Raw genomic sequence first — 18,363 nt, forward strand, 5'->3', positions numbered from 1 at the left:
CCACTTGAAAGTCGACCATGGCTTAGAGGTGGATATCCCACTTCAAAAGACAGGATGCCCCTTGGGTGGTGGAATGCAAGGAGCTTCAAAGAGTGCTGCAAAGCAATCACAGACAAGATTTCTAGATGCAAAACGTAAATTTCAAATCAACATGAAAAACAATGAAAAGAAACAAAGACTTTTGGCTGAAGATGCTTGGAAAAGAAAGCTCCTACCAACTTGTCTAAGAGAGCCTATAACATGCAAAAGGGAGCATTCATCGAGGGATTTGTTGCCAAGGGCATGGAACAATACATGGAGAACAAGGAGAAACGCATTCAAGGGATTGAACGGCGCATTAAAGAGGGATACTCCAGACATGTGAGATTTTCTCTTGTCCTATTAACCTTAATTGTGAAATATATATATACCATGAATATTATTAAGCTCTCATTTTGCATCTTGTAGCGACGCCAAAAAGAAAGTGATGATTGTGACAATGATGATGGTGAAGTGGGTTCTCAACGGATGGAAAACCTCGATGAGGACATATTGACAAGCGGCAAGGATGAAAATCAAAAAGAGTCTCCTCCTTTGGTATGCAAGATATGATTTTTTTATTTTTTTAACTTGTTTGTTGTTTGTTATCTTTACTTTCATAACATGCCACTCTCTTGAAGGAAATCATTGATGAGGCGAACCATGAGCATGTGGCTTCATCTCAAGTGAAGAAGAGACAAAAGTGTGTTGTTTTTTCTCCTTTGAAGGTAAGAGATGGATGTACTGGTTGGTCTGAGGGCTTCTGATGTACTAGTTAAGTAGAGGGCTTCTTTAAAAACATGGTACTAACCTTAAATTGTATTTACCATGAAACTTCGTAATCTTCCAATTCAAAAGACTCGATCAAAGAAAAATGTTCAAATCCATGATAGTGAAGGCTCCTCACATGGAAACAAAAATTCGATGAGGAAGTGTCGATGAGAAATGTGGAATTCGAGGGAAAAGCCTCCCTTACAACGGTATGAAAATACTACTCTTCAACCTTTGTACTACTTTGAGGTTGTTTTCCTTACACTAATATACATAAATATGCTTTATTTCTTGTTTCCTCACTTTAGGAGAAAATTGTCAACAAGGAGGCTCATGTAGGACTCTCTAAAAAAAGTAAGAAACGGAAGAAGGTAAGGGGTGGAAGATGTCTCTTCGTACACAATTTAAGAGTAGGCTTTATTTCAAATACCATGGCTCCTTATGTCAACTCTTGTTTGTTTGAACTTGAAGGGGATGGCTTGCAATGTAAATGCAACTTATTTTGATATTAGCTCTCCGAGTGAGAGTAAGCCTTCAAATGTAATAATAACAATATCCACTAGTGAGATTAAGACGCACAATGTCTTGGGCAAGGTAAAAGATCTAAGTGCGGTCTATGAAAGGTATACTTTATATAACTCTATGGCTTGAATATTGAATTATCTTATCATATGCATGGTTTTAAGTTACGCAAGGATTGATTTTTTGGTTATGTAGACTTCAACACGGAGTGACTATTCACTTACACTCTACACGTTGGGGATTCATTGCCGAGGTGGATGTGCAATTAGCCAAGTCAATCATGCATGTGGAAGCGTCTACTCATGTGCTTAACCTATTTGCCATGTCGGTAAATTTTTCAATTCTGAAATATAGCTTTTGGATTTGCAGCTCAAAGATGCGTAAAGCATGTTCATTTTGTAGGTGGATGGAAAAAACCCACTATAGTTAGATGCTCTGGAGAAGGTTTCATTCGTGGATAGTTTGTGGTATGACTATGTGGCTTCACGGCGTCCAACGAGGAATACTTCCTTGCAAAATTTCTTTGGACATATTGATCTGAGCAAGCATGTGTTCTTGTTTCTACCTCTAGTACATAGGTAAGGTCAATACTTTACTCATATTGATGCATGTGTTCTTGGTTTTGTCATGAGTAGACAAAGCACTTACAACTTCATGTTTCTCAGGCACCACTGGACCCTTTTTGTGGTCTATAATTCCCACAGCATGAAGGTGAGAGGCTTGTCATCGAGAAAAAAATATTCTCCTTCACCTAGACTCACTGCATGTAGGGAATTCGGGCGAGTATGTTTCCATTGTGCAACGGTAAGACAAGAGCTTTACTTTGAAGTTCATGAATCCATAATGCTTGGGTAAATGCTAGCTAACATTTTACATCTATATATTAGTAGAGTTCTTGAGTCAATTTCTTCAAGTTGCACACATGGACCATTACAAGAGTCTCTTGCATGCCCATCCACTGGGTTTGAGTTGAAGTGTATAGAGGTATGTGAAAATTAATTTTGGCTTTCATTATTTCATAATATATATAGCATGATATATGGCATTTTTTGGATTCGATCAAATGAGACATACGTATGTAAACATTGTAGGTGCCAAAACAACCAAACGCAATTGATTGCGGATTTTATGTAATGGCATTTATCAAGAAACTAATCGATGGGAGCCTTATAGATACACCTCCAAAGCATTGGGTATCCACATGCTTATTAAAAAGCTTCCTTATGAAATCTCTTGCTATGTATGAGCTAAATGTGAATTTGGTGTTATAAACTCTAACATTGCTTTTTTCCTTGTGTAGCTATCAAAGAAGTGGTTCGACCATGGATATGTCATGAAGTTGAAGGATGAGTTCAGTTCTTGGCTTAGCCATGTATTGGATGAGCATCTGCCCTTAGCATCGTGACCTTCTTAGTTTGCTATATTAGTTTTTGGTCAATGGATGGCTTATGCCATTTTATGATATATGACATTGTATGTCTCCACGATAGTGAAGATAAGTCTTACTTTGGGATTTTATAGTTGGTACAAAATTACATTTCGAGATAAGTTGTGCACTTCTTGAAAGGCTACACTTCCATGGAATGCTAAATGTTTTGGTTGTAAAGATTTTGTATTGGATGAGTACAATACATGTGTCAATGCAGTACTTATTTTTGGTTTGCTCCTTGATTTTTACTTTATGCAAAACTGCGCTTTGTATCGATGTGAGGCTACTTGCAAACCTTATTGGCTTTATGAGTCTTCAATATCATCCATTGGCAAATTCGAAGGCAAAGTCCTAGTTTACTGCACAGTCCTAGTTTTTGCATAGTCCTAGTTTATTGCACAGTCCTAGTTTTTGCATAGTCTTAGTTTACTACACAGTCCTAATTTACTACAAAGTCCTTACAATCACCATATAAACAATGAGAGAGATCATCCAAATGCTTACCAAGGAGAGATCATAAACACTCAACAATGAGAGAGATCATACATAGATCCAATGCCACACAAATACAGAAAAATAACAGTACTTGCCACCATTTCACAACATTTGTACTTCGGCGTGTCTTAGTTTTTGCATAGACCTAGTTTACTGCACAGTCCTAGTTTTTGTGGAAAGGCTTACCAATGAGAGAGATCATACATAGATCCAATGCCACACAAATACTGAAAAATAACATAGTACTTGCCACCATTTCACAACATTTGTACTTCGGCTTGTCCTAGTTTTTGCATAGACCTAGTTTACTGCACAGTCCTAGTTTTTGTGGAAAGGCTTACCAATGAGAGAGATCATACATAGATCCAATGCCACACAAATACTGAAAAATAACACAGTACTTTCCACCAATTCACAACATTTGTTCATCGACTTGTCCTAGTTTTTGCATAGACCTAGTTTACTGCACAGTCCTAGTTTATGTGGAAAGGCTTACCAATGAGAGAGATCATACATACATCCAATGCCACACAAATACTGAAAAATAACACAGTACTTGCCACCATCCTCATATATCAAGTGTACAATAACACAAGTCTAACGCGCGATGCGTATATCTTTTCGAGGACTTGTCCACTTGGAAGAGTCAAAGAAAAGTGTCTCTCCTCATCCTTACAATCACCATACAAACAAGACATGATCTTACATTGCAAGCTTTGTAATCCATCGCATAATAGCACATACTTGTTTATGAGGATGCCTTCAACACCGACGGGAGCATGTCTTTCAGTTAAAGGCAATAAACCATGGCAAGTGTGACAAGAGAGGGTAGAAAGGGGGTCTACCAACAATGTTTTTGTGCAGCAATGTGGGCACCAAATACGTGGTCTTTTATCAAATTGAATACGATGTCTACCACGTTGATGTTTTCTTCTCAATACACCGGATACATGAGCTCGTTTGTTGGGGGGACGCAATTCAGCTTCCTGAAATGAAGTTGGAATGGTATTGAAAGGCTCTCTTGGCCTTCCATGGCCAAGCCTAGTTGTCGTCACATGTGCTTGAATTTGACGAACACTCCCTCTTGTAGGCATGTCAATCTCCTTTGGCTTGATAAGATTTGAAAGGTACTCCTTTGAGGTTTGTAGCTGTGTCAAGCATAATTCTTTTTTTGTAGAGTCCTTTGTGTCCAATTCTTCCTCTATTTGACTTAAAATTCTTCTAAATTCCTCAATGCAGAGATGAATGTCTTCACTTGTGTTGGCCTCTGTCATGTCCATCTGATTACAAGGGCTTGCAGAAGTCTCACAAATCTCATGATCCATAGAAACCATTCCCAAGGTGCGTGCATTGTCAATAATGGGAAGAAACTTGTATAACTCAGGAAAGTGATGCCTCATTATCAATCTTATGCCATATAAGTGCTTGCAGTCACTTGTCCAATCGGGGCAATCACAATAATTAGATTGCATACTCACATGATACCACTGGCTTGAAGAAGAGGTACTTTGAATCTTGAACGACAAGGCCATTTCATTGATAACTTTCAACGATGAGGGGTCACTTTCAAACCGTTGTAATATTCTCTCCCGAGCAGACAACCTTGAAGTGTGCATCTTTGACGATCCACGAATACTAAAGCGCCCATAATCGGCTAGATCAAGAAATACAAATGTCAAGAAGAGGATTTAAGATACTTTAAATGAATACAGCAAAAATGTTAAAAGAACTAGTGATATTACCTATTTCTTGCTTTTGCTTGAAGAACTCAAGCATAGTTCCACCCATGCGCCTGCCAGTCTTTGAATCGCCCACAAGAGCATGTATAAGTTCAAGCATGAACCGGTTGATTTGTGCATCCAAGAGAGTGTATTTTATGTACTGCCATAGGCGCTCCACCAAGTTAGTAGTATCAACATTCCCATAAGAGAACAATCGGCCAAATTTTGGCCATCGCCTTCGCCAAACACAAGTCGACCCACACCAACCATTTGTCACATATCGAATGATATTGTCATGGGCATTGTAACATTGTAAGAAATGTTGATACTTCTGTTCGAATTCCATTTCTGTGACCGAGTGCATGAGATTTGACATTGATGTGTAGATCTCATCTTGCAGTTCTTTGGAAACCTGCATTTTTCACATTTTTTTAGAGGTTAAATTATAACCCAAAACTCATATTAAATCAAACATCCTAAGCTACTCTCAATTACGCGGTCCTAGGTTACTGCATAGTCCTAGTTTACTACACAGTCCTAGTTAATGCACAGTCCTAGTTTACTATCCAGTCCTAGTTAATGCACAGTCCTAGTTTACTATCCAGTCCTAGTTAACTGTATACCCACAGTCCATAGCCTTGAAATATTGCAATCTCTTACTTGTGGTAACAAATTCTCAACCCAAGCTTTCTTAGCATGGAACCAACATAGGATGACATGGCATGCAACTTGTTGGCGAGTTTCTTGCTCTTGTTGAACCCAACAATGGGGATCTTCGTCAACCACCTTAAGCAATGGCTGTAGTTCTTGTGGACACTTGTCAATGACTAGAGCTGTAGGACGAATATCTCCCATTCTTGAAAAAACCATTTTCATAGTAATCTCCAAGGCAATGCTCTCTTGATGAGAGCCTGGGTCATTAGTGCACATCATACACCACACTGGAATGCCAACTCCAAGTTGGTTTGGTAGCACAGCTGCATATAATGGTAGGCCAAATTTATTTGTCTTGAAAGTACTATCAATAGCCCATGAGTTATGCAAGGAGAATCGAAGTGCCATTTGTAACATCCACGTATCTTGAATAATAAGAATGAATGGTTTGTCTTTGTCTTCCTTCGCTTGAGGATTGTAGGGCTGACAATATAGCACCTATATCCACGAAACTTGTAATTAAGAATGTATGGTAAGAAATAAAGGAACTCCAATGATGTTAAGAAAAACCACCAAACTCACCTTGTTTTGTGTCTTTAGTTTCAAGCATTCCATGTACATTAATGCCCAATCATCTTCTGTAGCTTTGTCTGCAATAACATGAATGTCAAGAATATCTATTCACATAGAAAAGAAACCGCGAATGTCAATGAGTATTAGAATTCTACCTTGATTGCGTACTTGGTATGACAACATGGAGACCTCTTTTGGAATCATGAAAAACCTAAAGATCGTGCGATCTAGGTCTGAAGATTTCTCCATATGCAATCTCTCTTTTGAGAGTGACATCCTTGCTACATGGCGAGAGCTACCAATGTCAAACAAATCCTCTATACAACGCTCAATGACAATAGGATGGATTGGCAAATGATATAGATCATTTCGAGTGCCAGGAACATGTCCCTTATGAGAAGCATATAATGAAATAATTGCTTTGTCTTTTGTATTCAAATACTCCACTTGTACCTTAAATGGACAGTGACACTTCTTTGAGGTCCTCAATCTCCTTAGTGTCCCCTTTTGACTAGGTTCTCCACCTCTATGGCACACGTAATCAACAACCCTCTTTGATGGCCCTTGGTTTTTTGTTGAGCAAACTTTCACAAGCCTCACTTTGTGCTCTATCATTATCTCTATCAAATGCCTCTCCACATTAGAGCTATCAATATTCAAAATGGTAGTGGGTTCTCTTTTTGGGTTCTTTTGAAGCCAACGTGGAATAGAATCTCCATCAACTCCTTTTACCATGTTTCTACAAGCACAAGAATTAATGAAGTCCTTTACATAAGAAATAGGGATTCCATGTTGACGAATGTCAACACACCATGTTTCTTTAATGGTTTCAAGGGTTTCCTTTATCCCTCTATGATCTCCACACTCCAATATATTATGACATGTCATGACAATATTTTCCCATTCCTCTATGCATGATATCCTTAAATTTGGAAATGACTTTAGGACATTGCAGTTCTTGCATACGTGGTAAGCAGCACAAGGAATCCTTTCCAAAGAAGGCTTCCAGGCGGGCTTCAAAACCATTGGAGTTTATTCACACTGACTTGTATGGAGGAGTTTATTCACACTGACTTGTATGACCTCAGCAGATACCATCATTGGGAGGAACTCTCTATTTCATGCTGCTTGTTGATGATTGTACCAAATTCACGTGGGTCTACTTTCTTTCACCACAAAAGGACCAAGCTTTTGCACGGTTCAAGGATTGGCACGTGATGGTGGAAAAAGAGTCTAGATTGCAGGTAAAGACTCTCAGGGCTGACAAAGGGGGTAAATTCTCTTCGAATGTTTTTCTCAGATTTTGTACAAACCATGGCATCAAGAGAGAATTGGCCAATACAGGATCGCCTGCAGAGAATGGAGTTGTAGAATGCAAAAACAGGAGTGTGGTGGAGATGGCGAGGACCATGCTAGAGCATCGTGATCTTCCTCGTCCACTTTGGGGAGAGGCTGTGGCAACGGTTGTCCATACCCTCAACCGGTCTCCAATGACTTCAGTACCTAATATGACTCCGTTTGAGGCATACTCCTCCCACTTTCGTGTTTTTGGGAGCGATGCTTATGTACATATTCCTAAGAAGCAGAGGGGAAGCTTGACTCCAAATCCCGCAAGCTTATATTTGTGGGGTATAATTCTCTTTTTCCAAGGGATACAGATTGTATGATCCAGAGAGGAATGAGATTGTTGTTTGTCAATCGAGATGTGGTCTTTGATGAGCATGTTCCAGTATCCACTGTCGAGGAGCCACCACTTCTTGGAGATCTTGAGGAGTCTGATGACGATTCCCAGTCCATTGTTCCAGTTGATCAACCACAGTCAGTACAGGAGGTTGATCCCATAGCTGGAGTAGAACCCTCACAACGGTAGGAAGCTCCACCATCTGTTTGAATACCTAGGTGGTTGATGGACACCCTTCTGGAGTCAGGTGTCACAAAGCTACCCTCTGACCACAGAGGACGGCCCTCTCAAAGATCGCACAGAGTCTGCAACAATAGCAATACAGTGGAGCTTCTTCAGGTAATCTATGCTTTGATGTCTCGTATTATGCAGGACAAGGAGTCCACTTTCGTTAAGGAAGCCCTTTCATAGGATACTTGGAACTTGATGCCATCGAGAAGAACAACACATGGGAGTTGCTACCTAGGCCGTCGAAACGGTCAGTCATTGGTGTCAAATGGGTCTTTAAGACAAATATGCGTCAGATGGGTTGGTGGACAAACACAAAGCTAGACTCTTGGCTAAAGGTTATGCTTAGCGGCGGCCATGCATCAACTACGAGGATACCTTTGCGCACTGACAACAAGGATGACCACGATTCGGATAGTTCTTGCCCTTGCTTCTTCTCAGAGGTGGCCTGTGTATCAAATGGATGTAAAATCTGCGTTCCTTAATGGTGACCTGCACAAGGAGGTGTATGTTGAGCGGCCTCCAGGCTTTGTTGTTCCAGGATCAGAAGGGATGGTTTACAGGTTACGTAAGGCCTTGTATGGTCTTAAGTAGGCTCCTAGGGCTTGGAATCAGAAGATTGATTCCTTCTTTGTTCGGACTGGTTTTCAGAGATCGGTTGCAGATGCCAACCTATATCTCTTTCGAAAACACGGCATGGTTACAATTATCATCCTTTATGTGGATGATCTCATTCTCACCGGCGATCATGTGGAGCACATTGGCGTGACGAAGGTTGCCTTGTCAAAGGAGTTTGAGATGACCGATCTAGGCCTTCTCCACTTCTTTTTGGGATTGAAGATCTAGCGGACCCAGAGGGGGTTTTTGTCTCTTAGTAGCGGTATGTTCATGAGTTGCTTGAGGCCTTTGGGATGGAGAACTGCAAGCCTATTACTTCGCCGATGGACCCAAATACAAAGTTAACTTTTAATGATCCTTGTGGGCCAGTTGATGCCTCGCAGTATCGAAAGTTGGTCGGTTCATTGATCTGGTTGCTGAACACCATATTGGACTTGAGCTTCTCCATGGGGCTATTGAGCTCTTTTATGCAGACACCATTGAAGTCTCATTGGAATGCAGGATTGCGGATCTTGCGGTATCTGCAGAGCAGGAGTATGAAGGATCTAGGACTCTTTTACACAGGAGGGGATGGAGTTAGACTCCAAGGTTGGAGTGACTCAGATTGGGGAGGAGATCCAAACACGAGGAGATCTACTTCAAGTTACAGTTTTACCCTCCGCTCAGGAGCAGTTTCTTGGAGTAGTAAGAGGCAGCCAACTATTGCCCTATCATGGACAGAGGCAGAGTACCGGGCTGCTTGTGGTGCTGCTTGTGAGGTTGTGTGGCTGTGGAGGCTACTAGGTGAGATTGGGTTTCCACAGAAGGAGCCCATAGTCATCCAGTGTGATAACCAGAGTTGTATAGCTATTGCTCGAAACCCGATCTTCCATGCCCAGACCAAGCACATGGAGATACAGTATCACTTTATACATGAGAAGATCTTGGCTGGTGACATCTTGCTACTTTATTGTTCGACGGAGGACAATGCAGTGGACCTCTTCACCGAAGTCTCTACCTCAGGCTATGCTCAAGCGGCACTCGAGCTCCCTAGGGTTGATTTCACAGAGCCAGGAGCTGAGAGAGGGTGTTAAAAGTCATCTCCTGTTTATACATATACACCATGGCCTCTGCTGAGAGGGTTGATTTCACAGAGCCAGGTCCATTTGGTTTCAAAAGCACCGCATACAGCGTGTGGCCAGTTGTGTTGGTGAATTACAACCTTCTACCATCAATGGCGATCAAGAAGGGACATCTTATGTTATCCCTTCTAATGGCAAATGAACGTGGTGGAAAAAGGGCCTAATACAACGATAACACGCCATGCAAGTGGCTATATAACTATTGACTCTACAAAGTTTTGGCAAACACAGAAAGATAGGCTCGTATTGCCACAACAATGTGAGCAGGTATGCATTTTTTTACTAATGTGTTTCATGTACATATATATCTAAGCTCGCGTACCCCTTCACTTTTGATATGCTAATTAATTACTGCAGTATGTGTATTTGAGTAGGTTATCTATCTACCAATGGTGCATGACATTAAATGGTGGTACGTCATCCCTATTGCACCACGTGTTCCAAAGTGATGTATAATAATGGGATTGTATAATGATATATACTGTAATGTACTATGATGTAAGATCCCCCTGTTCCCACCGAGCAACGGATTCGGTACTAGCAGCGGAAGTAGCACTTCTCGCACGGGACAGGGGTCCCACATTCGGGGCCTCGTCCACGGATATCCGGACAAGAGACTAATCCGTCGGTTTTTCCAAATCCGAACCCGGAAAAAACTTCCCTTACCCGGAAAGCACGGGCGATTCCACCAGGATAATTTTTTACTCTAACGTAGTCAAGATCATTACTGATCACGCTGATCCAACTGCACCTATAAAGATACTCGGTCGGATCAAGGAAGAAACTTGCACTTGGATCATTGGGATCAACGCTTTTTTCCCCATCAAGAGGCACAGCCGTTGATTCCTATCCATAGAACAATTACTATCCGGGACTTACTTCATCTATCGTAATAACAGAAATTGAGTCTCGGTTTATGGATCCATCAGTCCAGCCTAACCCCATCCGATCCCATGGGTTAGCCAACCGCCCAACCACTGTAGTGATGGGATCCAATTTGGAATTTGGTTAGGTTTTGTCCCGGGTACCAAGGAAAAGAGTTCCAAGGCCCCCTAGCCGGAATTTCATGCAAACATAAAACTAGCCACACCACTTACACACCCAATATGAAAATTGCCTTTTTCTTAGCATCAGCTAACTTTAAAACAATCCTTTAATGAAACCATAGTACCACTGATCACAATCTCCCAATTTATCCAGTTGATTCATAATTTCCCATCATTCCTTCATCAGAGTATCTATGGCATCATTGGCAACTAGAACGCTCACCACCTGTCCACACAGAGGCCGTTTCCATAGTTCCTAGCCCATAATACTCGGCAATATAATCACTTATCAAGATGGACTCTCGTTGAAGATCAGCAAGATCAACCAACAGATCCATATAAAAGAGCCATGGACTCATCCGTTGAGGACCAGCAAGGTCAGTCAACCAGATCCATGCCCGGTTTCACAAAACAACTCTTACTCCTTGTTCCAATATCTTCCTCGACGCACGCGTGGGTATCCTAGGCGACCCAGAGCCCGAGCACCGTATGGTCAGCACCCTCTAGGATCCTTCGCAGGTGACCTAGCGCTTCACTCATAGGCCGCTTCCTTGGTCCCTCATCCACCGTACCGGAAGCTCACCATTTTAATCAAACCGAGGCTGGTCAAGACCTCGGTCGGCCTTACGCGAGACGTCCTCCATTGACTCTCCGTCATCAGCAGTTGCAACTTTATCAGTTAGGTCTCCACGACCTTAATCACAAGACGGTCAAAATGCTTCCCCAGCATTCTTGACATAAAACAGCCATTTACAAATAGCATTTACAAACAGTTTACAAATACAGTTTCTATATTAACTCTCATTTTTCCACATTATCCCTCATTAATCCACATTACTTATTCCACATTCCATGTATATGTGTACTCATCCAATCACCTCCTTTTCCATCTCTTCACTTCAGATTCCTTCACATCACATATCATATATTCACATCCATATCCACATCCATACATCCACATCCACATCCACATTCACATCCATACATCCACATCTACATGCTTATCTCCATTTTCACATCCTCATTTATACATCCACATCCCATATCCACATTCATACATACACATCCATATATCCACATCTACATCCACATACATACATACATCCACATCCACATTCCACATTCACATCTATACATCCACATCTACATTCACATTCACATACATCCACATCCACATTCCCATACATCCACATCTATACATCCACATTCCACATTCACATCTACATTCACATTCACATACATCCACATCTACATTCACATTCACATACATCCACATCCACATTTCCATTCACATCTATACATCCAAATCCATTCACATCTATACATCCACATCTACATCCACATTTACATCTATGCATATACATCTTCATGCATATATCCATTTTCATGTTCATACATCCACACTCCCATCTCCATATCCACACATCCACATACATACATCCATTTTCTCATTCCCATTTATATAACCCCATATACTTTCACATCTAATCTTTTACATCACATCCATTCTCGCCCTATCACAACCCATATACATCTTATCCTATCACATACACTTCTTACCTCATCCCCCCATACACATCTTAATTCATCTTATCACATCCTAACTTATTTCATAAGCATCTTATCACCTCTTATCACACCTCTTATCACATCCTATCACTTTCCATACGTATCTTATCAATTCTTATCACATCTCATACACCTCTTATCACATCTTATCACATTTCATATCTTTTTTTTTTTTAAAGAGAATTCTTTTATTTGATATAAGATTTCTCTACACATTTATTTATACATAAATTCCATTTAAGGAGACTAACACTTTCGAAATTAAAATCAATCTTTTATGCATCTTCTTATGCATGATTTCAATTTGGTAGGGAATTATACTTTTAGAATAAAAGAATTTCTCTTATGCATCTAAGTTAAGCATAAAATCCATTTATGAGGAAAATCATACTTTTAGTATAAAAAGAATATCTTTTATGCATACCTATATACATGAAATCCAATATGATAAAAGTAACACTTTTGATATAAAAATTTTTCCTTTATGCATACTTCTATGCATGAAAATTAAAAATGATAAAAGTAACACTTTTGATATAAAAATTTTCCTTTATGCATACTTCTATGCATGAAAATTAAAAATGATAAAAGTAACACTTTTGATATAAAAATTTTCTTTTATGCATACTTTTATGTATGAAATAAAAAATGATAAAAGTAACACTTTTGATATAAAAATTTATCCATTATGCATACTTCTATGCATGAAAATAAAAATGGTAAAAATAACACTTTTGATATAAAAATTTATCCTTTATGCATACTTCTATGCATGAAAGTAAAAATGATAAAAGTAACACTTTTGATATAAAAATTTATCCATTATGCATACTTCTATGCATGAAAATAAAAATGGTAAAAATAACACTTTTGATATAAAAATTTATCCTTTATGCATAATATTAAAATTTAATTTCTCCATGATTATAATGAAATTCTTTCAATTAATCTAGGATGATGATTCCTAGAATATGGTAGGAAGTCCTCTTTTTATGCTTTGAATGAAAATTTTTTTATGCATAATTTTTATAAAAATTTTGCCATAGCTCCGCTGCTATGACTGATAAATCTCAATTTTTCTAAGGGATAAAGCTTATCATTAAGGAAATAATTAAAATGATTCTCTAATTAGATCCTTAATCCATAATGGATTGAATCATCAATATACATAAACTAAAAGCATAAGAAAAAGCCATTAATTTGGCCTCAAGCATAGCTTTATCTTGGGTTAAGGAAAAGCTTTATGAAAAGCTTGATTTGGATTGAGAATGGGTCATGAGTATGACCATTTCTTGAGTGAGAGAGAGAATTTACATAAGAATCATTAGAATTTAAACATAAATGAAAATTAACTTCAATAGCATTTATTAAATTATGTAACTCTTCACTACTATTCAAACTTCAATAGCATTTAAAAAAAACCATACCAATTAAACTTCTCAAGCTTGAGAGGGGTTGAGAAGAGAGAAACATTGAGAAATTATAGAAAGATGAATATTCACTAATTACCTTACAAGTTGCTTGATTATTTGTTCACGGTAGAGGCCCCCAACCAATCAATTGGTTAAGTATGTTGATGGAGCCACTAATGGGGATTGAAGAAAGAGGGAAGCTCCAAAAACTAGTGAATTATTAAATGAATTCACAGTTCTTGGCTTAGGTGGAGTAGAGTAACGATGCATAAACACTATATATTTTTCAACAAGGGTGAGGCTTCTATTTATAGGAAAAATTGAGCTCCTAACCAAACAAACTGATTCTAGAATTTTCTAAATCAGTTTGGTCAATATTTGACCATTTTTAGGTCAGTTAAGCTAACTTTTTGGAACTAGACTTGAATGAGGAGAGAGGAGAGATGAAATGTCTCAATTTTTATGAGTTTAAAACTCATTCAAGCATGTGAAATATGCACCTCCTTTAAAGAACTCCCCTTCCTTACATATGTCATATTTTTAATATTGCTCATAGTTTTTTACTAATAAACCTTGTACATTTTCAACTCTTCATCTTATGTGAAATATGCACCTCCTTTAAAGAACTCCCCTTCCTTACATATGTCATACTTTTAATATTGCTCATAATTTTTTATTAATAAACCTTGTACATTTTCAACTCTTCATCTTATGTGAAATATGCACCTCCTTTAAAGAACTCCTCTTCCTTACATATGTCATACTTTTAATATTGCTCATAATTTTTTACTAATAAACCTTGTACATTTTCAACTCTTCATCTTATGTGAGCATTTACTCATTTTTGGGTATTTTCTTTTTACAAGTTGGATTTATCTCCTCCCTACACATGGATTGATGCTATTGGTCCATAGGAACCTTAATTGGACCATAGTCTAAAGATTTCTGAAAATCTAGACCCTTAGGCTAAGGTTCTTTATAGCTATTTTCAATTAATTCCAATTGCACATTGGAAAATTCTTTTTGAATTTCTGTTTTAGGAGAACTCATCTGAATTAGAAGAGATATTTTTCTATCCAAAAATATTCAAAATCTGAATATTCTCTCTCTAGAATATTTTTCTCTCTCTAGGCTAAAACAGATAGAAACAAGGTCTTTATATTTCTGAAGAGGGATTGATTACAGGGAAAGATACTAGACATCAAAAAGGGGGTGGGGGAGGAATCTTACATATGAGATGGTTACAAGAAAATAGTTTTTAAGTTTGTAAAGGAATGGAGTTTTTCTTAATAAAAATCTCGCGTGTAATAATACGTGTATATTTACGTGTATATACACGCACTGATACATGCGTTTTTAAAACTAGTATAAACACGAATTTAGATACCAATATACACGCGCTGGTAGACGCGTTTTTGAAACTTCAATACACGCGAATTTAGATGCCAATATACACGCGAATTTAGATGCCAATATACACGCGCGACCATACACGCGCCCGTAACTTATCGCGTGTATTGAACGTGTGTATGGCAGCAGTGTCTTGTAGTGAGCTCTTGCAAGAACACACACACTCACACAAACCCTAGAAGAAAACAACCAGGTGAGAAGCTAAAATTCTTCTTCTTCTTCACACAACAAAAGAAGTCTACAAAGAAGATAAAGTGACTAACACACAATAGAGTATATACAAGCAATCCATAATGTGAACACGCTAAGAGGAGTGGGTAGGTGTGGAGGACTAGTCGGTGTACTCCAACTGTAGAATCACTGGCAAAGATAAGTCAGTGCCAGCTACCAAACCTGCCAGTAACATAAATGTCAAACGGTCATGCAGGCGCCTCGTGAGTATCAGCTCATTTTGAGCTTGACATCTCAACACATCAGAACTGTAAATTCTAACTCTTCAACAAATCGGGATGCATCGTTATTTGGCAACCAAAGAAATTTTGAGAAATCTTGGGTCATTTTACTCGGACAACTACAACTGCACACTTGAGTACTTCTCCCCAGTCACACCAGAATTCTCGAGGAAATTCCTCAGTGGGAGCACCAAAACAAATGTTATGAAAATTGGGGTAGAATCTTGGGGTAGAGCCAAGATTCTCTATAGTGTGCCTCTCCTCTCTCAACAGTGCATCCACAAGACTAAAAACACCAGCCACTTGATTCAACCAGACTCGAACTCTATTGAAGATAACATATAAACTAGCCACTGCAATACTGGAATGATTTTAAAGGAACAATTTTATTGCAAAGACAGATTGCGAGATCGGATTATTACAATAAAAAGGAATTTAGATAGTATCCTCCTCATCGTGTAAGAATCCCTCAAAGATGAGAGAGAGATTATCCCAACATCAACTGTGCAAAATCCGAGGCGGCCTAGAATACTCAAGACCGTCCTCCACTCTTCCCTTCTTCGCTTCAAAGATGACCTTTCAGAATATCAATTGCAAAGGGCGAGCCAGTAGCCCACACCCCACACACACACACACACACACACACACTATATCAAGATTTTTATGCTCTCGAAGAGCCCCACACATGGGTATCCATGGTGCCCCTGTCAGGAGACGCCCCACACACATACAATGAAGATCTGGCAGCCTTTCAGTCAGACCCCCCATCTCTTCCTTTTTATAGCTTCCAGTCGGCCTTGTGTGCAGTCGCCGATTTCCCCACCACACTTGTCTCCAGCATGCCCCGCCCTCACGGCCTCACGATTATCACCGTATTCTGTAGTCGGCTTGGAGCCGCCTCCCAACCGAGTGCCGAACGCATGGCATATATGCTATAGCGCATGCCAGTTACGATCGCAAACTTTCATTCTTCTAGCCATAGGTTGCCCGCCTACTGTCACCTCTACTCTACGTGTTCAACCACCACGCCATCGTGACCTCCTCTCCCTCCGTCGATCTGCTTTTTCAAAAGCTTAAAGCTTAAAGTTTTATGTTTTTTCAAGGCAATCGCAAGTGTTCACACGGCCCATGCACACCATAAGCACAATTAGGCATCTCACTTGGACAGGAGTAGGTTCACATACACACACACACACACCAAACACATATAGTTTAGGCACTTCACACTAGTACACACATAATAGATAAGTAAATACTGGCATAGGTAGGTATAAAACAAGTATAGATAGCATACTATCAAATACTAACATCAAACACCTTTATTATATGTAAAAGGAAATGGCTGTCTACGCTTTTTAATGCCTTTGTCATCCATCTTGTCTGGCATCAACATATTGTCAATGAAATTGCCACTAGTGTGTCTATTGGACTATTGCAAGCCTTTTAGCAATAACCCATCTTTGAATCCTTATGGCGAAGAAGTCATGTGCTAGTACCAAGCTCTCCCAAGAGATGCCACTCAGAATACCATCCTGTGTTGAGCTTCATGCCTCTGATAATACATTCACACCGTGCTATATGTACAAAGATGATGATAACATAGCAAAACAAATGCATGAAAGCTAGGAACCTCACAGAAACTAGCTGCTTACAAAAGAAAAAGCATGACATCAACGATACACTAAAGCTATCTATACTAGATCCTAGTGTTGTTTCATCCACATTGGGGTTCTCAAAATCCACTTAACATCGTGCAAGGGAAAAGTAAAGCCTAGATGGATCTAGATAAGGGCTAGGTGTTAAGCCCTTGACATCATTGCTTAGGTCATTGGGAGGGCTCTTGGAGCCTATATAAGTTGTACCTTACTTTGTGAATAATGGGCAAGTTTGATATGTCTTTGTGACCTTCCTTTGTGGGAACACTTGTCCCAAGCTTATCTCCTTGCTTGTCACTATGTGTTAATTTCTTGCTTCACTTCTAGCTTTGTGCTCTTAATCTTCTTTGATTATGTTAACTAGATTAGAATTAATATTTAAGGTTAGGATTAAGCTTTGTGCTTGTGGCAATTAGGGTTTCACTCGCTAGTGCAATCCCTAATATTTCAATATGGTATCAAACCCATATTCCTTGGGATCTCTCTCTATGTAAGGAGTTATTTAGCTCTTTATTAAGGTCTTCGTGATGCTTGTTTTGTGGAGTTAACTTTGTGTTAATGGCCTTATTATCATCTACTTTGTGAGGATTTGTGTTTATATGGGAGTTAGCTATGTGTTAATTAAAACCCTAAAATCTTCATTATGAAGTTGTTTAGATGGAGCTGACCGTTTGTTAGTGTCCTTATCATTATCCAAGACTACATTCTTTGTGAAGTGTATTTTGTGTGGAGCTAATTGTGTGTTGGCGTCCATATTACCCCATGAGGTCATGTGAATATGATCTATTAATCTCTTGTTATTTAATACCATTAAGAGGGTATTCTATGTTGCTCAACTCTCTAATCCTATGTGGATTGCATCATTAAGAGGAATAATCTTCTTTTGATCTTCTATTCTTTCTACTTAACATATCGAAGTGTAGTGTCTCTTTAGCCCTGGGGAGGTCGAGGGAGATGTTGCTACAATATATTATGACTATGTCAACAA

The 18,363-nt window shown here is 39.2% G+C and overlaps 2 protein-coding genes and 1 long non-coding RNA gene across 4 annotated transcripts; 2 read left to right on the plus strand and 1 right to left on the minus strand.

Annotated features, from left to right (window-relative positions):
- Nucleotides 1-953: 953 nt before the first annotated feature.
- On the plus strand, nucleotides 954-1,695 carry LOC147614371 (uncharacterized). Its single transcript, XM_086780513.1, has 5 exons — nucleotides 954-998; nucleotides 1,098-1,160; nucleotides 1,261-1,412; nucleotides 1,507-1,639; nucleotides 1,681-1,695. The coding sequence occupies exons 1-5, from the start codon at nucleotides 957-959 to the stop codon at nucleotides 1,693-1,695; spliced, it is 405 nt and encodes a 134-aa protein (XP_086636639.1). The 5' UTR covers nucleotides 954-956.
- Nucleotides 1,696-1,745: 50 nt separating this feature from the next.
- Nucleotides 1,746-2,732, plus strand: LOC147614372 (uncharacterized). Of its 2 annotated transcripts, none has more exons than XR_015263029.1 (5): nucleotides 1,746-1,889; nucleotides 1,977-2,115; nucleotides 2,202-2,295; nucleotides 2,403-2,504; nucleotides 2,612-2,732. It is a non-coding gene; the product is annotated as an uncharacterized LOC147614372 (long non-coding RNA). The 2 variants fall into 2 exon arrangements; XR_015263030.1 differs by having other exon boundaries at nucleotides 2,016-2,115.
- A 1,713-nt stretch (nucleotides 2,733-4,445) lies between these two features.
- LOC147614373 (uncharacterized) lies at nucleotides 4,446-6,061 on the minus strand. The gene is made up of 4 exons (XM_086780514.1): nucleotides 5,617-6,061; nucleotides 4,978-5,368; nucleotides 4,714-4,889; nucleotides 4,446-4,502 (listed from the first exon to the last, which is right to left on the minus strand). Exons 1-4 carry the CDS (start codon nucleotides 6,025-6,027, stop codon nucleotides 4,446-4,448), a joined length of 1,035 nt encoding a protein of 344 aa, XP_086636640.1. The 5' UTR covers nucleotides 6,028-6,061.
- Nucleotides 6,062-18,363: the final 12,302 nt, after the last annotated feature.

Source organism: Cibotium barometz, chromosome 42, assembly GCF_041138505.1.
Source record: "Cibotium barometz isolate CiBa-2024 chromosome 42, ASM4113850v1, whole genome shotgun sequence".
NCBI lineage: Eukaryota > Viridiplantae > Streptophyta > Polypodiopsida > Cyatheales > Cibotiaceae > Cibotium > Cibotium barometz.